The sequence below is a fragment of the Tamandua tetradactyla genome, chromosome 9 (genome assembly GCF_023851605.1).
Source record: "Tamandua tetradactyla isolate mTamTet1 chromosome 9, mTamTet1.pri, whole genome shotgun sequence".
NCBI lineage: Eukaryota > Metazoa > Chordata > Mammalia > Pilosa > Myrmecophagidae > Tamandua > Tamandua tetradactyla.
In genome coordinates, this window is record NC_135335.1 from 1,034,815 (window position 1) to 1,051,184 (window position 16,370).

The following is a 16,370-nucleotide window of genomic DNA, read 5'->3' on the forward strand; positions in this document are numbered from 1 at the left end:
CCTGAACTGAGCGGGACCCCACACCCGCCTGCCAGGCCCAGTGAGGACTGGTGAGGAGGGGTCCGGCCTCCCAGCCCCTCCATATGCGCAGAGACCCACTGAGGCCCCGCCCCCTCCCCTCAACCCCACCCCTCCTACAGCGCATCCAAGGAGGGGCGGACGTGGGCCCAGGGAGGGCAGCCCAGCTGACCACCCCCCTGCCTGGGGCTACACGGACCCTTGCTTCCTGGGACCACCTACAGAGGGGCGCCCACATCGCCCGCCCCGGGGGCCGGCCCCTCTCCCCTCTCATTCTCAGCAGCTGCCGGGCAGCGGGGGTCCCTGTAGCCTAAGTCTTCCTCCCCAGTCTCTCCTGCCATGGCTCCTCCCCAAGAGCAAACACACGTGGCTGGGGGGATGGTGCCCGCGAGCCGGGCAGGAGGCACAGAGCCAAAGGCACCTGCTACATAAGCCCGAGGCCCCCGGGGAGCCAGTGCCTTGCCCGCCCGCCTGCGCTGCCAGCCCTGGGATGGGTGCCAGCAGCGGGAGCCGGGCCCTGGCCTGGGTGCTCATGGCGCTGCTTGCGGAGCAGGCAGGTAAGGAGATGCCCCTTCCCAGCCCCTCTGCGCTCCATCTTTGCAGACCCCTTCCTGCGCCCCCCAAGCAGCCCCAGGTGCCCGGTCACCCCGTGGTCCCGGGCTTCCGTCCGCAGATGGCACTGATATGGACACGGGCACCAGGGTGAGGGGCAGCAGAGCTGCTCCAGGGAGGTGGGTGCCATTTCCAGCCGATGGAGAGCCAACCCCTCCCCACCCAGGCCCCCCCGGGCTGCTGTGCAGGCCGCTTTAACCGTGTCTTGGGATGGCGGGAGCCCAGCCCACACCTCAGGGATGCCCTGCTTGGGCCCTCGGCTGCACAGGGTCCCAATCACCTTCTTGGGGATGAGCAGGCTGGGAGGAGGTGGGGTGCTTCCAGCAGCGCCCCCAGCGGAGGTCCAGCTGATGGCCACGGCATCCCTCCCCCGGCTGTGTGGCCCAGGAACTTTCCAGGCAGGGCTAGCCACAGACCACCATGCCCTCCCTGCCCAGTCCACGTCCTTCTCAGGGCAGGTTGGACAGCCCTGGCGGGCAGGTGGGCTTGGGTCCCAGGGGGATGGGTGCACTGTCCGGGGGGGACCCTGGGAAGGGAGGGTCTTCTGTCATTGCCGGACATCGGAAGAAGGGTCACTGCACACACGGGGTGAGGTGTGTGGGTGGGCGGGGGGCTTCTCTCAGCCAAGGGGTAGAGGACCAGCTCACGGGAGGCCACAACCCCTCCACTCCCTGTGTCCTCCCTGCAGAAGGGGCCACGACAGGGCTCCCAGATGTCAGAGGTCACAGGAGAAGGTCAAGCAGCAGCCACACCCCGGGGTGCGGGTGTGAACCGACCGCAGGCCCTGGGGACACCGGGCTCAGGCCCCCCGCCACGGCCTCTCACTGGGCGTCCGGCATGAGACTGGGGCAGATGCTCGGGGGCACTTCTTGGGTAGTGTGCCCGCTGAGCCCAGCAGGGAGGCCCCCGGGGGCTTCTGTGCCGTCCCCCCGGCCACCAAAGCAGCGGGAGGTAGTAGGAGGGTCCCAGGCCATGGGGAGGCCACCTGGGGGTTCGTGCAAGGCCTGAAACGCCCGCGGCGCTGGTCCTGGGCTCAGTCAGGTCGTGGCTGGAAGCGCCACCCCCAACCCCCTGCCACCTTCGCCCCGACAGAGCCGCTTTGTTCTTCTCCAGCACGCAGGACAGGGCGGGATGGGGGGAAGGGGCAGCAGGTTCTCGGACCACACTGGCCCCCGATCGCCTGCCCCCAGCTGGCCGTGGTGACTCCCATCTGCAGAAGAGAAGGGCAGGGTTGGTGCGAGGCTGCACAGCCCAAATGGGGCACAAGGGCAGCGGGGCTCGGCCACCGCTCGGTGCTCTCGGCCACCCTGGAGCTTTGGGGGCTGGCAGAAGCCTTGCTCTGTTGCCCCCAGTGATGGGGAGGTGCTCTGGGCAGGGGCGCTCAGTGACCGCTCACCTGCTTCCACCCCTGTCCCCACAGAGACCCAAAGCAGAGTGGAGCCGAGCTGGGAGAGCAGAGTGGCCACTGTGGACAGCCTAAGGGTGAAGGGCGGTAGGTGGCCAGGGCCCAGTGGGGGGGCTCTCCACCAGGCAGAGAGAGGGGGCGACCAGCAAGCTGGGGGACGAGGCAGGAGGGGTGGGGTCTGGGGTGGGGGCGGTAAGTGGCCCTTTCCAGAGCTGCCTGTCATGAGAGACCTGCTGTGGCCCACAGCCGGGCTCGGCGCTGACACTGGAGGGGCAGGGAGGACACGCGGCAGGCCCAGGGAGGTCCCTTGTGCACACACTCGCCAGGACAAATGCAAGCAGGGGACGGAGGAGGCCCAGTAGGGCCAGACAGTGGGGAAGAGAGATGGCAGGAGCAGAGGAGGGGCAGGACTGCCCAGCTCCCACAGTCGGCTGCTGGGTTCCGGTGCCTCCGCAGTCGGGCCACCAGCAGCCCCTGCTGCCTGACCAGCAGCTTCCAGGGTGACCCGCCACCCCCTCCCCCCGCAGCCCCACGGATACCGGCACCCGGCCGCCGTGTGACCTTCGTCCCGCCCATCACCATGTACCCCAGCGTGAGCCGTAAGTGGAGGGGCCACGGCCGCGGGGGCGGGCAGTCACAAGGCCGGGCGGCCCTGGCCGGGGTCCATTCCGGAGGCCGGGGCGCGGCGGGCGGGGTGGGGGAGGGGCGGCGGGACCCCACGGCGCGTGTCCCCCGCAGCCCTGAACCCCGCGCACAACGGCCGGGTCTGCAGCACGTGGGGCGACTTCCACTACAAGACCTTCGACGGCGCCGTGTTCCGCTTCCCCGGCGTCTGCAACTACGTCTTCTCCGCGCACTGCCGCGCCGCCTACGAGGACTTCAACGTGCAGATCCGCCGCGGCCTGGCCGGGTCCGAGCCCACCATCCGCCGCGTGCTGCTCAAAGCCGCCGGGCTGGTGCTGGAGCTTTCCCGCGGCGCGGTGCTGGTCAACGGGCAGCGGTGAGGGGCGGGGCCGTGCGGGACCCGGGGCGGGACGGAAACGTGCGGGATCCGGGGCGGGCCGGGCCATGCGGGGGGCGGGGCGGGGCAGTGAGGGACCCGGGGCGGGGCGCGGCCGTGCGGGCAGGCACAGAAGCCCCTGGGGCCCCTCTTGGCGTAGGCCCCCAACTGTCCGGTCGCCCACTCTGGGGTTCCATGGTCTGCTGGCCGGTCAGCGCCAGGGCTGGTCGTGGAGTCTAGCTGACGTCCGGGGCCCCGTCCCACCACTCTGCGCAGGGAGGAGCTGCCCTACAGCCGCGCGGGGCTCCTGGTGGAGCGGAGCAGCTCCTATGTCAAGGCCAGCATCCGGCTAGTCCTGACCTTCACCTGGAACGAGGAGGACAGTGCCCTGGTGAGGCCGCCCCGCCCCCCGACGCCCCAACACCCCACACCCCAGACCTCCCTACCCCTTCCAAAACACTGACCCCAGGGCCGGCAGGGAAAGTGGGGACCAAGCCCTAGGATGCCCTGGGCAAGCCGCCTCTGGGTCCCAGGGGTGCTGGGGTGGTGGAGCCAGGCGGGCAGAAGCTGGAGCTGCCTCTCCATACCCCCCCACCCCAGCTGGAGCTGGACCCCAAGTACGCCAATCAGACATGTGGCCTGTGCGGGGACTTCAACGGCCTTCCGGCCGCCAACGAGCTCTACGTCAACAGTGAGGCCTGCTGGGGACAGGGCAGGGGCCGGCCAGTTCCTGAGGCCAGAGGGCAGGGTCCCTGGGACCACAGGCCAGCTGGGGAGGGAGTGTTTGCTGCAGAGGGCAACACAATGCAGGGGGAGAAGGGACACCCCAGCAGGAGTTTTGGGGTGCTGGGCATGGGTAGCAGATCCCCTAGCAGTCAGCTGCAGTGAGCAGGAGTGCCCTCAATGCACATCAAGCTCCCCAGAGTCCTCACGTAGCCTCCTGAGCGCCTCCCTCCACAGACGTCAGGCTGACCCCGCTACAGTTCGGGAACCTGCAGAAGCTCGATGGGCCTACGGAGCAGTGCCAGGACCCGCTGCCCTCCCCGGCCAGCAACTGCACAGATGAGGTGAGCTCAGGGGGGTCGTAGGGTGGGGGAGGGCTGGGCTGAGGCAGAGGGACACAGTTTCCACCCCTGGAACAGGGGCCGAGAGGGCAGGACAAGGGTAGGGCAGGAGCGAGGTGGCGTCTGTGTGGGCCCCCCTCCCCCCGTGCCTGATCTGCTCTAAGTGTGTGGGTGACGCCCATGCCTGCGTGTGCCCCAGGCCCCACGTGCCCTGGCTGCGTGTGTGTGCATGCCACGTGCACCAGGCTGCCTGGAGGGGGCACCTTAGGGAGCTCAGGGCAGGAGCTCCCACTGGTTGAGGGTGGCCAGGAGACTCCAGGGCCCCCCAAAACAGCCAAACCCTGCCCCTTAGGTCACGATGGGTGCAGAAACATCAGCAAAGCCCCTCACCATGCCGGTCTGGGAGGGGGGCAGGGGGATGGGCGCCAACTGGCCTCCTGGGGGTGGGCCAGCGCCTCCACGTGCCCCCCACCCCTGAGGCTCTGAGCACCTTCCGGGGGCAAGGTCCACCCGCACCCAGGGCTCACACCACAGACCGCTGACACCGTGCAGGTGTGTCCTCGGAGCGGGGTGAGGCTCGCTGCCCAGAGCTGTACTGAGCCCCGCGCCCACACGGCCTGTTGGTAGTTGCATGGAACAAGGAAGAAGGGGGAAAGGAGGGGAGAGGGAAGAGGGAGGATGGGGGGGGTGGGGGGAGGCAGCAGCGGATGGAGGGAGCCTCAGGGGAGAAAGGGGGCTCACTGTTCCGGGTAAAGGCTGAGTGGCACGTTTCCCGGCCTGCGTGCCATGGCAATCTCTCGAGTGGACAGAGCGGACCGCGAGCGAGCAGCTCAGGGTGCCCAGCCTTGTTGTGCTCCCCAGGAGGACATCTGCCGCCACACTCTGCTTGGCCCAGCCTTCGCCCAGTGCAACGTGCTGGTGGACACCGACGTCTACGTGGCCGCCTGCACCCAGGACCTTTGCCGCTGCCCCACCTGCCCGTGCGCCACATTTGCCGAGTACTCCCGCCAGTGTGCCCATGCTGGGGGGCAGCCGCAGAACTGGAGGGGCCCCGACCACTGCCGTGAGTGCCCGAGAGCCCCGGGGCCCCGGGAGTCTCCTGGGCAGGACAGTGGCATCTGGGCAGGGAGACTCAGCAGGGGCTGCGAGTCAGAGGGTGGAGGAGGAAGGGGCGTGGCCCAGCACGGGAAAGGGGAAGGGAGGGGGGAGGCGGCCCAGCCCAGGCAAGCGCTTCCCGCGACAGCACTGCCCCTCCCCCGCAGCCCAGACGTGCCCCCCCAGCATGCAACACCAGGAGTGCGGCTCGCCCTGCACGGACACCTGCTCCAACCCCGAGCGCTCCCAGCTCTGCGAGGAGCACTGCGTTGCCGGCTGCTTCTGCCCCCCAGGCAGGTCTCCCATCCACATGGCGGCCTAAGGTCACTGTGGTTCCCACGCAGACCCCGGGAGGGCAGCCTGACCCCAGCGGGTCGGGGAGGCAATGGGCCCAGGGCCCCGGCCCAGCACCTCTGGGGCAGGTGGGGTGTAAGGCCAGAGGAGCGCCCTGCTTGTCCCAGCAGGTGTGGTTCATGGGGTGGGGGAGGGGGCGGCAGGGGGTCACAGATGGACAAACCGAGCTCTGCCCTCGCTGCTTGGCAGTCAGGGCTCCGTGATCCCCCTCCATCCCCTCCATTTTCCTCCGGTCCCACTGGGTCACTGCCTAGGACCACAGGGGCTGGTTTCACCTGGAACCCCATGAAGTGCACGCAGGATTCCCCCCCACTACCCCTCCCACCAGTTCACTGACCCCGTGCTCACCCCCCGCGCCCGCCGCCCACCCCAGGCACGGTGCTGGACGACCTCACACACGCGGGCTGCGTGCTCAGGGAGCACTGCCCCTGCACCCACGGCGGCCGCACCTACGCACCAGGAGCCTCCTTTGCCACCAGCTGCAGCTCCTGGTAGGAGCCCCCACCGGCCTCTTCCTTGGGGTGCACGGACCCTCCGCCCACCCACCAATCACGGCCCCTCCCCCAGCACCTGCTCCGGAGGCCTGTGGCGGTGCCAGGACCTCCCGTGCCCGGGCACGTGCTCCCTCACCGGCGGGTCCCACGTGTCCACCTATGACCAGAGGCTCTACGACGTGCACGGGGACTGCAGCTATGTGCTGACCAAGGTGTGGCCGGGGGCGGCAGGGGGCGTGGGGGGATCATCAGCAGCCGGCCTGGCCCGCTGTCTGTACCAGGGAAGAGTCCTGTGTGGCCCTGGGACCAGGTGCCTGCAGGAGGCTGTGCGGGGCCCCTCCCCAGGCAGTGTGTGGCCGTCTGCTCCCAGCCTGGGCGCCGGGGCCCCCACACAGCCTCCTCTGGGGCCAGCACCCCATGTGTTGGTGGGCTTCCCCGCCAGAAATGCACCGACGGCGGAGGCTTCGCGGTGCTCGCGGAGCTGCGGAAGTGCGGCCTGACGGACAGCGAGAACTGCCTCAAATCAGTGACACTCAGCCTCGGGGACACGGTGAGGGCCGGCCCGGCGGGGCGGGAGGGGCAGCCGAGGCGGGGGGGGGGGGAGGCGGGGAGGGGTGGCACCAGCCTCCCTCCCTAGCCCCGGGCCCCGGCGGCCTGGGCACACTGCTAGCCCCCTTTGTGGTCCTGAACGGCCGTCCCTCCTCTCGCCAGGCCATCCGCATCCAGGCCGGCGGGCAGGTGTTCATGAACTCCATCTACACCCAGCTGCCCGTGTCGGCAGGTATGAGGCACCGAGGCCGGGCGCCACGCAGTGCCCAGCCGAGACCCGGCCGGTTCCTTGTGCAGCCCCCGGGTGTCCAGTCTCTCGCCCGTGAAGAGGAGACTTGGTGTCCAGCACGCAGGGGCAGCCCACCCGGATGGCGCGCACCCCTGCCTGGGGCCCGGGCCCCCCACGGGGCCCCCCCCGGCAGCACGGGTCACGGCTGGCCTCCGGCAGCCTCTGATCGCCTCCCCTCTCCCCACCCCCCAGCCAACGTCACTGTCCTGCAGCCGTCGTCCTTCTTCGTCCTGCTGCACTCGGCCGTCGGCCTGCAGGTGCAGGTGCAGCTGGTGCCGCTGATGCAGGTGTGGGTGCGGCTGGGCCCCTCCTACCATGGCCACGTGTGCGGTGAGCCCTCGCCCGGGGCCGGCGTGGGGGGCAGCTGGGGGGTACTCGGGCCGGCCTGGAGCAGCCGCCCCCCACCAAGCCCCCTGACGTCCGCCCCCCCCCACCCGCCCAGGCCTCTGCGGGAACTTCAACCAGAACCAGGCCGACGACTTCGCGGCCCTCAGCGGGCTGGTGGAGGGCACGGCCGCCGCCTTCGCCAACACCTGGAAGACCCAGGCCGCCTGCCCCAATGCCAAGAGCAGCTTCGAGGACCCCTGCTCCCTCAGCGTGGACAACGGTACAGCCCGCCCCGCCTCTTGGCGCCACTCAGCTCACCCCGGGCCAGTTCTGGGAGCCGCCTCTCGGGCCCAGCCGGCTGCCCTACCTGTCTCCTGGGCTCCAGGGTGGGGGGCCCTGGAGGACCCTGGGTGAGCAGGTGGGTGGGGCAGGGACTGAGGGCCCCCCTTCAGAAAGTGTTTGCCCGCCTGACCCTGTCATTGGCTGCAGGCTCGGGGGTATGACGGGGGCTTCCATGGCAGAGGGCAGGGGCAACAAGACTATAGAAGGCTGCTGGTCCCCAAGCTGCACCGGGGGCCATGGGCAGCACCCCATTTGCCCCCAATCCCCACCCAGAGAACTACGCCCAGCACTGGTGCTCGCGGCTGACGGACTCTGAGGGAGCCTTCTCGCCCTGCCATTCCATCGTCAACCCTGCGCCCTTCCACGCGGTGAGCAGCTGTGGGTCCCCAACACCAGGGGGCAGGGCCAGCATGGTCCAGGAAGGGATGTCCACAATCTCCCTCCCCCAGGCCCCCCAAGGACCACCCACCCACCACCACTTCGCTCTGAGTGGGTGTTTCAGACAAAGCCCCCAGGGCCACGTCTACCGGTGAAGTCCACCTGTCCAAACCCAAGCTGGCCACCCCTCCTGGGCACCCACCCCCCCTGCTCCACCCACGTGCCCCCTCCACTCCGACAAGACTCCTGCCTCCACTAGCCCCCCACCCACCATCCACGTTCCCCAGAAGCGACACAATCGAAAATAGCCAGCTGAGTCCCTCCCGCTGCACCACGGCCCCTGCCAGCCCCCGGGTCTTAGGAGTGCCTCCGGGCAGGGGTGCCGGCCCTGGGCCAGGCCAGATGACGCTGTCAGGGGAGGGGAGGGAGGGCCGCTGGGCCGGGGCTGGGGTCCCTGACGACCCCGCTCGCCCAGAACTGCCTGTTCGACACGTGCAACTGCGAGCGGAGCGAGGACTGTCTGTGCGCCGCGCTGTCTGCCTACGTGCGCGCCTGTGCCGCCAGGGGCGTCCTGCTGCGCGGCTGGAGGGACGGCGTCTGCGGTGAGTGCGCGCCGGTGGGCGGGGCCCGGGCCGGGGGACCACGCCTTACCCCCCTCTGTCGATAGCTTGTGTTTCCTCCACCTGGCCTGACGCAGATGGGGAAACTGAGGTTCTGAAAGCTTAAATAACGGTTGGGAAGCAGTACCGTCGGGGCTGAGGACCCCCCCATTACTGATTTCTCTGTGCCCACCTCTCCCCCAGTCAAGTACATGAACAACTGCCCCAAGTCACAGAGCTACTCGTACATGGTGGACACCTGTCCACCCACCTGCCGCGCCCTGAGCGAGGGCGACGTCACCTGTGGCATCTCCTTTGTGCCTGTGGACGGCTGCACCTGCCCCGTGGGCACCTTCCTGGACGAAGCCGGCACCTGTGTGCCCGCCGAGGAGTGTCCCTGCTACCTCCACGGCTCTGCCGTGGCCCCTGGGGAGGCTGTACACGACAACGGCGTGGTGTGGTGAGGGGCCGCTGGCAGGAGCTGGGGGGGAGGGGGGAGGGGTGTCCTGCAGGGAACTGGGGGGAGCGGGCACCTGCAGGGAGCTCAGGAGGGGGGTGGGCGTCCTGCAGGAAGCTGGGGGGAGCGGGCACCTGCAGGGAGCTCAGGAGGGGGGTGGGCACCTGCAGGGAGCTCAGGATGGGGGTGGGCGTCCTGCAGGAAGCTGGGGGGAACGGGCACCTGCAGGGAGCTCAGGAGGGGGGTGGGCGTCCTGCAGGGAGCTGGGGGGAGCTGGCACCTGCAGAGAGCAGCGGGCGTCCCACGGGGAACTCTTGGCTCCCTCCTCCCCCGAACCCAAGCGAATTTTGTGGGCTGCCTGTGGACCTTTGGTGACCCCCCTCGATGGTGAGGTGGGAACAGGGGACATCACTGGCTATCTATTGCCCACAGTCCTCTGGGGTCAAGACCAGGGGTCAGATGTTTGCGGAGGGACAGCGCCGCAGGGTCTTCCTGCCCAGTGACCCTAAAAGGCCAGCCTGCATCCAGGGCGAGGGGCCCCAGCAACAAAATCGCCCAGGTGTCCTCGTCTTTTGTGGACAGGCGGGCTGCGAGGGGTGCCCGTGGGTGAGCCCAGGCTCGGGCCTTCCCAGCCCCTGCAGGCGTCACCATCAGCACAGCCAGGGTGGGGACCCAGGGGGCAGAGGGGCAGGTCCAGACCGAGGCCACCTATCTTTCCTAGCTCGTGTGTGAGAGGGAAGCTGAGCTGCCTGGGAGCCGTGGAGCAGCCGGAGCCGGGTAAACCGCCCCCCCCGCCCGAGCCCTGGTGGTGGCCCCCAGACCTGCTTCCCCCACAGTGGTGCCCCACGACACGTGGAGAGGCGCCCACGGGCCTGCGGGTCCCTGGCCGGGCGGGAGGGGCCGCTGAGGGCTGGGGGCCTGGGCCCTGTCTCCATCCCCTGCCAGCATGCCCTCCCCCCGCAGGCTGCACCCCCCCCATGGAGTACCTGGACTGCAGGAACCAGTCGGCGGACACGCCCGGGGCTGAGTGCCTACGGAGCTGCCATACGCTGGACGTGGACTGCGTGAGTTTCTGGGGCCTTCCGAGGGCACCGCCATGCACCTCCCCCGTTGTGGGGGCTAGGCAGGGAGAGGGGAGCCCGGGTGCCTGTCCCCGGTGCTGGCACATCTGTGGCCCTTGAGGGGGCCGGCCCCATCCCTAAGCCAGGTGCAGCCCCAGGGCTCGCCAGCCCCCCACCCTGCTCAGTGTCCTGACCGGCGCCCACCTGCCCCCCAGTACAGCACTCACTGTGTCTCTGGCTGCGTGTGCCCCCCGGGGCTGGTGGCTGATGGCCACGGGGGCTGCATCGCCCAGGAGGACTGTCCCTGCGTGCACAACGAGGTCACCTACAGGCCCGGGGAGACCATCCAGGTGGACTGCAACACCTGGTGGGTTGGCGTGCGGGGCCGGGAGGGTGGGTGCCTGCAGGGAGGACGCTGTGAGACCGGGGCCCGGCCGCAGACACGAGGCGGGCACCGAGCTGCGGGCACCGGCCCACTGGCGGGGGAGGGGCAGCGTCTCTGAGAGGTGGTGACACATGGATGGCCAGGCCTGGGGGGACTGGCCGTGGGTGAGCAGCCGCCCCCCCCATTGTAGCACGTGCAGGAACCGCCGCTGGGAGTGCAGCCACAAGCCCTGCATGGGCACGTGCGTGGCCTATGGGGACGGGCACTTCATCACCTTCGATAGCCAGCGCTACAGCTTCGAGGGCAGCTGTGAATACACCTTGGCGCAGGTAGGCTGCCCCCACCCCCTCCTGCGGCCAACCCTGGGCCCCCCCAGGCCCTGCCCCCTCCTGCAGCTGTCCTCAGGCTCCCACCCCCTCTTGCGGCCAGTCCTGGGCCCCTCCCAGCCCCCACCCCCTCCTGCGGCCACCCCTGGGCCCCCACTCCCTCCTTTGGCCACCCCGGGGCCCCTGTCCTCAGGCCTCCGCCCCCTCTTATGGCCACCCCCGGGCCCCCACCCTCAGGCCCCCACCCCCTCCTGCGGCCCCCCTGGGCCCCCACCCCCAGCCCCCAGCCCCTCTGTGGCCACCCCTGGGCCTCCACCCCAAGGCCCCCACCCCCTCCTGCAGCCACCCCTGGCCCCCACCCCCTCCTGCGGCCACCCCCGGCCCCCACCCCCTCCTGCGGCCACCCCCGGGGCCCCACCAGGCCCTGCCCCCTCCTATAGCTGTCCCCAGGTCCCCACCCCCTCTTGTGGCCAGTCCTGGGCGCCCCCCCCGGCCCCCACCTCAGCACTGCTTCCTGCCCCAGGACTACTGCGGGGCCAGTGCCAGCACAAATGGCACCTTCCGGATCGTCACCGAGAACGTCCCCTGTGGGACCACTGGCGTCACCTGCTCCAAGGCCATCAAAGTCTTCCTATGGGTGAGAGGGGGCAGCCAGGGACACCCCCTGCTCTGCAGCCAAGGCCCCCACCCTGCTGGGACGCCCAGCTCCTGGGCCTGCAGGGACGGTGTGTGACGCTGTCTTCAACAACTCCCCTTGGGGGTCACGGGGTCCTCCATTCCCACCCAGCAAAGGGGGTCAGGTTCACGGAGCAGGGAGTGGGGGGCTGGCAGAGATGTGCCCACTGCAGGGGCTGGAGGGGGCGGAGTGGGGGCAGGGTGGGCATAGGGTGGAGGGCAGTGCTCAGGGGAAACGGGGGAGGAGCCCAGCAGTTCAAGCCCTCCTCCGCTGCGGCCTCCTCCACAGCCCCAGGTCCACCCGACTTTCTCCTCAGCTTCTGGGTCGGGGCTCCGTGGTTGGCTAGAAGGAACCCCAGGACTCAGAAAAGCTGTTATGCTCAGGGTTACCGTTTAATAGGGTGAAAGGACACAGGTTAAACTTAGCGAAGGGACAAAGCATACAGGGCAGGGCCCAGGATCCCGGGCGCTGCGTCCAGCTGTCCTCCCCCAGGGAGCCTGTGGACAGCTCAGCCCAGCAGCGACATGCAGCAGCAGCGACCCTGCCAGCCAGGGAGGCTCCCGAGCTGCAATGTCCAGGGTCTTACTGGGGCCCGGCCCGGAGGCACAGCTGACCCTCAAGGCTGACCTGTGTCCAGCCTCTCCCGAGCACAAGCAGATCTAGCGTGAGCCCGGCCCACATGGATCCGACTGTTGGGACTGGGGGGCCCGAGTCCCCAGGCAGACAAGCAGCCTCACAGGCAGGACGCCCAGAGGGCTCCGAGACCACCCCCCAGGAGCCGGTCAGTGCCGGGCCGGGGGACCGTGCGGTGTGCACAGCCTAGGCCTACTTGGCTCTCAGCAGCCGCTGCCGAACCTCTTGCTGAGCGTGTCAGGAGCCAGCCCAGGCTGAGAGACCCTCGCCCCCCGTGGAGACCCTCTCCTGGGTGGGGGCCCCCTTGGCTCTCCAGGGGCCATGGGGTCACCCTGCAGCTGCCCCCTCCCCTCTCCCCCCTTGCCAGGAGTACGAGCTGATCCTCAGTGACGGGCACATCAAGGTGGTGGCCAGGGGGCCCGGTGGAGACCTGCCCTACAGGATTCGCTACCTGGGCATCTACCTGGCCATCGAGACTCGAGGCGGGCTTCTCCTCCTGTGGGACCGCAGGACCAGCCTGCTCATCAAGCTGGGCCAGCAGTACAAGGTACTGCCCGGTGGTGTGGGGCACCCTCGCGGGTGGGGATGGGGCCTCAACTCCCACGCCTGCCGGTGGCCAGTAAGCTGCCCCTGGCCCTGCCCAGACCACAGCCGGCCCCACCTGGAGACCCCAGGGTGGGGGAGGCCACACGTGAAGTCGGGGTTCCATTCAGGGCACAGTGGAGACCAAACCAGCCAGCCGGAGCCCCAGGGGGTGGTCCCCACTGGGACGCTGCCCTGTGAGCTCTGCCCCCCTGCGTGGCAGTGCCACGTCTGCTGGCCGGGGGCAGGCCCCGACATCGCGTGCCTGGTGCCTGCGCGTCTGCGCTGACTGGGGAAACCTGCTCCCGCCTTCATCGGCCTCCATGTCCACAGGGCAAAGTGTGTGGGCTGTGCGGGAACTTCGATGACAACGCGGCCAACGACTTCACCACGCGCAGCCAGTCCGTGGTGGGGGACGCGCTGGAGTTTGGCAACAGCTGGAAGTTCTCCCCGACCTGCCCCGACGCGCTCGCCCCCAGGGACCCCTGCACCGCCAACCCGTACCGCAGGTCCTGGGCCCAGAAGCAGTGCAGCCTCATCCACAGCGCGACCTTCGCCGCCTGCCATGCCCAGGTGGGACTCCGGGCGGGGCAGCTGTGAGCATAGCCTTGACCCTGACCCCTGGCCCTAGCACTGGCACCCGGGACAGGAGGACGCCGTCCTGCTCGTAGGCCAGTCGTCCAGCACACCCCAGGAGGAGCCTCTGCCCTGAGCCCCGGGCAGTCCTTGTCCCCATGGTCCTCGGGCCACGACCACGATGGGAGGGCGCTTTCAGCTCAGCAGGACTCAGACCAGCCTGAGGCAAAAACTCTAAAAAGAGTTCTCTTTTGTCTATGGAGGACTTGAGTGCCCGCTTACAGACACCGAGGTAGCTCAGAACTCTCGGTGGTGATAGGAGGCAGCTTACAAAAGGAACAGCTTGCTGCTAGCTCACCCTCGCTTGTGAGGCGAGCCCCTAAGTTACTCTTGACAGCTTGCCCCTTCAAGCAGGTAACTGACACCCCCTCTGGTTATGCTGTTAACCGGCTCGCAAAGTCCTTTACTAGCACAGCTAGGCCAGTTCCTGCTTCGGAGCTACGTGAGCTGCCCCGGGGGCACGGGCAGGAACCTTGGCCCAGACACAGCAGTGCATGGTGGGCAGCTCACGTACCTGCTCCCCCGGAGCAGCTTCCCCCTGTCGGGACAGGGTGAGCAGGACGCTCCTCAGGGCCAGCCGGCCTGGGCTCCAGGACTCTGCGAGGCTCTGGCACCTCAAAGCCCCTAGCGCGTTCTTTCAGCGCAGGTCTGGGGGTTCCCTGGGGCAGCGGCCTGCCCGCGGTGTAGAGAGTGGAGACACAGCCCCCCTTGCAGAGCTGGCACTCAGGCAGTGATTGTGTGAGCTGGCACCTGGGCAGTGGGCGAGGGGCTGGGGGCCAGAGAAGGCCTCTCTGGGCAGAGCTTGGACACCAGGGCAGCAGCATGTGGCTGCAAGACGCAGCCTCCCGGGGAAGCCGCCACGGAAAGGCTTGAGCTGGGCACATGCTGGGGTGCTGGAGCCAAGAAGGCAGTGCAGAGGGGCCACACTAGGTCTCCCCAAAACCAGGGGGGGGAGCCGGGAATCTCTGGGGGATCTGCTGGAGTGGAGGGCAGCACAGGTTGGCAAGGGCCTGCAGGTACTCCTGCCCAGGTGCAGGGTTCTCATGGCTCCAGCTGCCTGCCGACCTGGGCTAGAGGCTGCCTCCTACCGTTGAAGGGACCCCCTACCCTGTGCTTACAGGTGGAGCCCACAAAGTACTACGAGGCCTGCGTAAGTGACGCGTGTGCCTGCGACTCCGGGGGCGACTGCGAATGCTTCTGCACGGCCGTGGCCGCCTATGCCCAGGCCTGCCACGACGTGGGCGTGTGCGTGTCCTGGCGGACCCCCGACGTCTGCCGTGAGTGCGGGGCTCTGTCCGTGGTGCTGAAGTTCGCGGGCGGGGGGCGGGCGGGGCCAGGGCAGGGCAGTAGGGTCCGGGCTGCAGCCTCTGCTTGCCCTGGGGCTTTCCCCGCCGCTGCACCCCTGGGCGTGAAGTCTGACTGCACACAAATTTGCACATGGACATCTAACACACAAGCACACTTACATGAGTGTGTGCACATCCGTGTGCACAAAGGTAAGCAGGTGAACAAAAAGCATACAAGAAACTCCAAAACGAATCTGGCTCTGCCCGGACAGGAATGCCTGGGGCAGGGTCCAGAGACCCCCACGCCCCACTCTACCCCCTCCACCCCACTGTATCCCACTGCACACAAATGCATGACTGGCCCTGGGATAGGGCACCCGGTACCAGCTGCCCACCTGCGTCGAGGGGCTGAGATGTCCTACTGGCAGCCACACTCTGAGCCTCTGCTTTCTGTGCCCAGCCCTGTTCTGCGACTACTACAACCCCCACGGGGGGTGTGAGTGGCACTACCAGCCCTGCGGGGCACCCTGCCTGAGGACCTGCCGGAACCCAAGTGGACGTTGCCTCGTTGACCTCCCCGGCCTGGAAGGTGAAGGGCAAACTGTGGCGGATGAGCTTCCAGGGGTCTGAGGGAATGGGGGAGAGACGGACAGTCCACTGGCCACTGGGACCCATGGGCCACAGCCTAGAGGGCCACCCCGGAACAAATCTGTCCAATGGTCTTACCCGGCCAGCCAGAGCCGTGGAGCACCGCCTAACACACACACACACACACACCCTCCAGCTGATTGGGGCAGTGTCAGGGGAGCCCTCTGCTCCTGGGCGGGGCCCCGCCTCGGAGAAGATGGGGCTGGAACAGGGAGAGTGAGTCTGCCCCTCGCTCTGCCCACCAGGCTGCTACCCCAAGTGCCCCCCCCACAAGCCTTTCTTCAGCGAGGACGAGATGAAGTGCGTGGCCCAGTGCGGCTGCTATGACCGGGACGGAAACTACCATGACATTGGCATGCGGGTCCCTGCTGAGGAGAACTGCCAGAGCTGGTGGGTGGGGTGGGGCAGGAGGGGGAGCGGGGGCTGGGGGTGGGGGTCCCACTGGCCCTGGGCCACGCTGGGCCACAGCTCCTCTCTCCACCCCGCGCAGTGAGTGCACCGCCGGCGGTATCCAGTGTGCACACAGCCCTGAGGGTAAGGAGGCCCTGGTGGGGGGGTGGGACTGGGGGGCCACATGGGCCGGCACCTGAGCCCTGCACCCCCTCCCAGCCTGCAGGTGCTCCTATGAGGGTAGGACCTTCAGCTACGGGGACGTCATCTACAACACCACCGACGGGCTCGGCGCCTGCCTGCTGGCCATCTGTGGGGAAGGCGGGGCCGTCACCCGGAGTGCGGTGGAATGTGTCGGGGTGACCTCCACCACACCCTTCACCTTCACCTCCACCACAACTCTGCCCTCCACGTCAGGTGAGCCCCGGGCACACAGGGTGGGGGTCTCCTGAGGACCTTCTGTGGGTTTCTGCAGCAGCCTCAGCTCCTCCTGGAACCCGGCCCCATGGGGGTGACACGGTGGAACCCGGTGAGGGCACGGGCAGCCCCAGCCCCTTCCACCCAGCCCCCCTGTGGGCAGGACGCCCCCTACCCTGGGCAGCCAACCTCATGCTGCGCCTCTCCAGGGGCCCAAGCCGGCGGCCCCCCAAGCCCCAAGGCCCAGCCCCTCGTTCAGGAACGGCCCTAACCAAGCCTCGGGGCGGGCCCATGGGGTCCCCTCCAGAAGGGGCAGGCAGGGGGCCAGTGCAGGGGCGAGAGGCAGC

General features: G+C 68.8%; 1 protein-coding gene across 1 annotated transcript in view; it reads left to right on the plus strand.

Annotated features, from left to right (window-relative positions):
• The first annotated feature begins 2,366 nt into the window (after positions 1 to 2,366).
• Positions 2,367 to 16,370, plus strand: part of MUC5B (mucin 5B, oligomeric mucus/gel-forming) — a 38,880-nt gene continuing 24,876 nt past the window's right edge. The window contains exons 1-28 of the mRNA XM_077115195.1: positions 2,367 to 2,634; positions 2,774 to 3,035; positions 3,312 to 3,426; positions 3,636 to 3,726; positions 3,996 to 4,102; positions 4,961 to 5,162; positions 5,362 to 5,487; positions 5,922 to 6,039; positions 6,116 to 6,254; positions 6,485 to 6,592; positions 6,754 to 6,823; positions 7,073 to 7,210; positions 7,323 to 7,487; positions 7,823 to 7,917; positions 8,403 to 8,529; positions 8,731 to 8,986; positions 9,705 to 9,760; positions 9,947 to 10,047; positions 10,260 to 10,411; positions 10,620 to 10,758; positions 11,279 to 11,392; positions 12,432 to 12,611; positions 12,980 to 13,219; positions 14,403 to 14,559; positions 15,029 to 15,157; positions 15,462 to 15,606; positions 15,707 to 15,750; positions 15,826 to 16,023. Of these exons, the coding sequence (XP_076971310.1) occupies positions 2,367 to 2,634; positions 2,774 to 3,035; positions 3,312 to 3,426; positions 3,636 to 3,726; positions 3,996 to 4,102; positions 4,961 to 5,162; positions 5,362 to 5,487; positions 5,922 to 6,039; positions 6,116 to 6,254; positions 6,485 to 6,592; positions 6,754 to 6,823; positions 7,073 to 7,210; positions 7,323 to 7,487; positions 7,823 to 7,917; positions 8,403 to 8,529; positions 8,731 to 8,986; positions 9,705 to 9,760; positions 9,947 to 10,047; positions 10,260 to 10,411; positions 10,620 to 10,758; positions 11,279 to 11,392; positions 12,432 to 12,611; positions 12,980 to 13,219; positions 14,403 to 14,559; positions 15,029 to 15,157; positions 15,462 to 15,606; positions 15,707 to 15,750; positions 15,826 to 16,023 (4,042 nt within the window). The remainder of the gene's footprint in view (positions 2,635 to 2,773; positions 3,036 to 3,311; positions 3,427 to 3,635; positions 3,727 to 3,995; positions 4,103 to 4,960; positions 5,163 to 5,361; positions 5,488 to 5,921; positions 6,040 to 6,115; positions 6,255 to 6,484; positions 6,593 to 6,753; positions 6,824 to 7,072; positions 7,211 to 7,322; positions 7,488 to 7,822; positions 7,918 to 8,402; positions 8,530 to 8,730; positions 8,987 to 9,704; positions 9,761 to 9,946; positions 10,048 to 10,259; positions 10,412 to 10,619; positions 10,759 to 11,278; positions 11,393 to 12,431; positions 12,612 to 12,979; positions 13,220 to 14,402; positions 14,560 to 15,028; positions 15,158 to 15,461; positions 15,607 to 15,706; positions 15,751 to 15,825; positions 16,024 to 16,370) is intronic.